The sequence below is a fragment of the Seriola lalandi genome, unplaced genomic scaffold (assembly GCF_002814215.2).
Source record: "Seriola lalandi dorsalis isolate HSWRI2012SDOR001 ecotype SW California unplaced genomic scaffold, Sedor1 jcf7180002054241, whole genome shotgun sequence".
Taxonomy (NCBI): Eukaryota; Metazoa; Chordata; class Actinopteri; order Carangiformes; family Carangidae; genus Seriola; species Seriola lalandi.
In genome coordinates, this window is record NW_019524794.1 from 13,640 (window position 1) to 17,771 (window position 4,132).

At 51.6% G+C, this 4,132-nt stretch overlaps 1 protein-coding gene across 1 annotated transcript in view; it reads right to left on the reverse strand.

The window, feature by feature from the left end:
- LOC111653730 (phospholipid phosphatase-related protein type 5) overlaps positions 1-4,132 on the reverse strand; it is an 85,912-nt gene that overhangs the window by 5,731 nt on the left and 76,049 nt on the right. The window contains exons 5-6 of the mRNA XM_023404394.2: positions 3,950-4,126; positions 2,240-2,374 (exon numbers count right to left, since the gene is read on the reverse strand). Of these exons, the coding sequence (XP_023260162.2) occupies positions 2,240-2,374; positions 3,950-4,126 (312 nt within the window). The remainder of the gene's footprint in view (positions 1-2,239; positions 2,375-3,949; positions 4,127-4,132) is intronic.

Consider the following 4,132-nt stretch of genomic DNA (forward strand, 5'->3'; position numbering starts at 1 on the left):
GAGACCCACGACCTGTTAACACGGTCACCTGTCCGCTAATGAAGACCACAACATGTGGGTGAAAGCTCCAGTAAAAGCTTCTGGGCTGAGACAGGGTTGTCATGACAACCTGAATGTTGTTTTTGGTTTTCAAATCAAACAGCAGCGACTGATGAACTGGGTCCATCTCCATCATTTTCAGTCTCTGACACAGGAAGATGATTCACTCCTGATTCCACCTGCAAAGCTCTGATTGGCTTTCTTCAAGCAGGAGAGAGAGAGGGAGAGAGAGAGAACTGGTCTGAACAGGTCTGGACTGGTCTGAACAGGTCTGACCTGGTCTGAACAGGTCTGAACTGGTCTGACCTGGTCTGAACAGGTCTGACCTGGTCTGGTCTGGTCTGGACTGGTCTGAACAGGTCTGAGCTGGTCTGGACTGGCCTGACCTGGTCTGGACTGGTCTGAACAGGTCTGACCTGGTCTGAACAGGTCTGACCTGGTCTGGACTGGTCTGACCTGGTCTGGACTGGTCTGAACAGGTCTGACCTGGTCTGAACAGGTCTGAACTGGTCTGAACAGGTCTGACCTGTTCTAACTCCAGTATGTAGGTCACATGGTCTGAACAGGTCTGAACTGGTCTGAGCTGGTCTGAACAGGTCTGACCTGGTCTGGACTGGTCTGAACAGGTCTGAACTGGTCTGAGCTGGTCTGGACTGGCCTGGACTGGTCTGAACAGGTCTGACCTGGTCTGACCTGGTCTGAACAGGTCTGACCTGGTCTGGTCTGGTCTGGACTGGTCTGAACAGGTCTGAGCTGGTCTGGACTGGCCTGACCTGGTCTGGACTGGTCTGAACAGGTCTGACCTGGTCTGAACAGGTCTGACCTGTTCTAACTCCAGTATGTAGGTCACATGGTCTGAACAGGTCTGAACTGGTCTGAGCTGGTCTGAACAGGTCTGACCTGGTCTGGACTGGTCTGAACAGGTCTGAGCTGGTCTGAGCTGGTCTGGACTGGCCTGGACTGGTCTGAACAGGTCTGACCTGGTCTGAACAGGTCTGAACAGGTCTGAACAGGTCTGAACAGGTCTGACCTGGTCTGACCTGGTCTGACCTGGTCTGGTCTGACCTGGTCTGAACAGGTCTGACCTGGCCTGGACTGGTCTGAACAGGTCTGAACTGGTCTGACCTGGTCTGGACTGGTCTGAACAGGTCTGACCTGGTCTGAACAGGTCTGTCCTGGTCTGGTCTGGTCTGGTCTGGTCTGGTCTGGTCTGGTCTGTCCTGGTCTGAACAGGTCTGACCTGGCCTGGACTGGTCTGAACAGGTCTGAACAGGTCTGAACAGGTCTGACCTGGTCTGAACAGGTCTGACCTAGCCTGGACTGGTCTGACCTGGTCTGAACAGGTCTGACCTGGTCTGAACAGGTCTGACCTGGTCTGAACAGGTCTGAACAGGTCTGTCCTGGTCTGGTCTGGTCTGGTCTGGTCTGGTCTGTCCTGGTCTGAACAGGTCTGACCTGGTCTGAACAGGTCTGACCTGGTCTGAACAGGTCTGTCCTGGTCTGGTCTGGTCTGGTCTGGTCTGACCTGGTCTGAACAGGTCTGACCTGGTCTGACCTGGTCTGAACAGGTCTGAACAGGTCTGACCTGGTCTGGTCTGGTCTGGTCTGGTCTGACCTGGTCTGAACAGGTCTGACCTGGTCTGAACAGGTCTGACCTGGTCTGAACAGGTCTGAACAGGTCTGACCTGGTCTGACCTGGTCTGAACAGGTCTGTCCTGGTCTGGTCTGGTCTGGTCTGGTCTGGTCTGACCTGGTCTGAACAGGTCTGACCTGGTCTGAACAGGTCTGTCCTGGTCTGGTCTGGTCTGGTCTGGTCTGACCTGGTCTGAACAGGTCTGTCCTGGTCTGGTCTGGTCTGGTCTGGTCTGGTCTGACCTGGTCTGAACAGGTCTGACCTGGTCTGAACAGGTCTGAACAGGTCTGAACAGGTCTGAACAGGTCTGACCTGGTCTGAACAGGTCTGAACAGGTCTGAACAGGTCTGACCTGGGCCTCTGAGGTTAGAAGTCTTGAACCAGGTTTATAAAATTCAGAAGAAACCAGTGAATCTTTGTGACAGTGTTTGAGTTAATATCAGTGTGACCCTGATGAACAGTATGAGCTCATTCATACACACTTTCATCATTCCCACATGAACAGGTGATCAACTGTAACCAGGACATATAAAGGTGTGTGTTCTGAGTGTGTGTCGTCGCACCGACCTGTGAGGCGATGTACTTCTCCAGAGGACTCTCCACTCGGCCCATGTTCAGCATGCCGGTGTTGGGCCGCTGCTCCGCTGGTGACTCCTCACTCAGCAGCAACTTTCCTTTGAAGTTATGGACCACACACACCACCTGCAACACACACAGCAGTCGTATGATACACACACACACACGCTGCAGAGGACAGATGTGTGTGTCAGTGAATCACTGACAGAGGTTCCTGAGTGGCTCAGTCGGATGAACAGAGTAACTCCAGCATGTAGGTCACATATGTGTGATTCTCCTTGGGGGGCGACTGTGGCCGTGATGGATGTGGGTGTCGCATGAACTCCTCTAATAAGAACCACAACCTGGCTCTGAGCATCAAGATGAAGAAAGTCATTTAAAGCTGGGGGAGCAGAGAGCCAGGGGTGTGTGTGTGTGTGTGTGTGTGTGTGTGTGTGTGTGTCGGGGGGGGGAGCAGAGAGCCAGGGGTGTGTGTGTGTGTGTGTGTGTGTGTCGGGGGGGGGCAGAGAGCTGAGTAAAGTCATTAAACATGAACAGCCAATCAGATTGCTGCTCCATGAGCCCAGGGGGGGGATTATTGATGCAACGGTGTGAGCTCCAACATCTGGAACAGTAAAACATCTGGAAACAAATACACAGTTCACGAGCTGCTGAACTCCCCTCCATCCTGCACACAAACATCCTTCTTCCAGGAGCCAAAAGATGACACACGTACACCATGATGTCATCCTGTGATGTCATCAAACAGAGACTCAGGTGGAGCAGCGCTTCCTGTTTGTTTAGTGCGTTTTCAGGTGCTCCGCCTCAGGAACAGCACGAGGGAACTCCTTCACATTTGGCTCAAATATCCACCTGGACTCAAGGATGAACTGATTAGACAGAGTGTGTTCTCTGAGAGTCGTCACAGCTCTCCTGTGCTGTGGTTACGTCACAGCCAATCAGAGCCTGAGCCCATAAACACCTCTGTCTACTGTCAGACACGTGACCCGGACGTGACCGCTGATTGTTCCCTCTGTAGTCTGATGTTAGCGGGTGTTCGCAGGTCTTCTGACTAGAGGGAAAGGAGCTTCAGAGGACATTTTTCTCTGGAAGGTTTTACACAGACCGTCCTCCACCCCACAGAGGGATTCTTCTTCTTCTTCTTCTCCTCATCAAGGAGGAAACTTTACGACCAAGATGTCTCTCCTGGACACAATGACTCCTGGATGTTTGGACGCGTCTGCAGAAAACTGCCAGCGAGGGATCAGGCATTAAAAAAAGATTGTTTTGGAAGTTTCCCAAGGACAAAGTAAAGACGAGTGTCATTCTTTTTTACTTCAAGTCAAAGACAGGAGTGATGCACATCGTGATGTCACCTGCTGTGTTTTACTGTTGTCAGAGGACTGATCTGTAGGAAGGGTTGGTGTACTGAACATTAAACACAACAACTAAAAACTCAAGCAACTGAAGAGATATTCTTGGTTTGGTCAGATCAGAATATTGATCGTTACAGTTTTATTTGAAGAAATTCAGCAACTAATGACTGAAGTAAATAAAGAGCCAGGCAGCCAGGAGGAGAGGAGAGGAGGATAAACGTTAAAAACAAACTGAATTGAGAATGTTGATTAAAAAAAGCCAATGATTTATAAAAAGAGTCAAAGGTTTAATGTCTCAGATGGTTTTTATTTCATGTCAGACGACCTCTGTGGATGTGAGTCTCACCAGGAACGTGGCGATGGCCGTGCCGATGATGAAGCCGGCGATGACGTCCGACCAGTGGTTGCGGTATTCAGCCACGCGGTTCAGGCCGGTGAGGAAGGCCAGACACATGAGGCCCAGCGACAGCACCGGCTTGGCCAGACGGGTTCCCTTGGCCTGCACCGTGCAGGTCACGTACATCTGTCA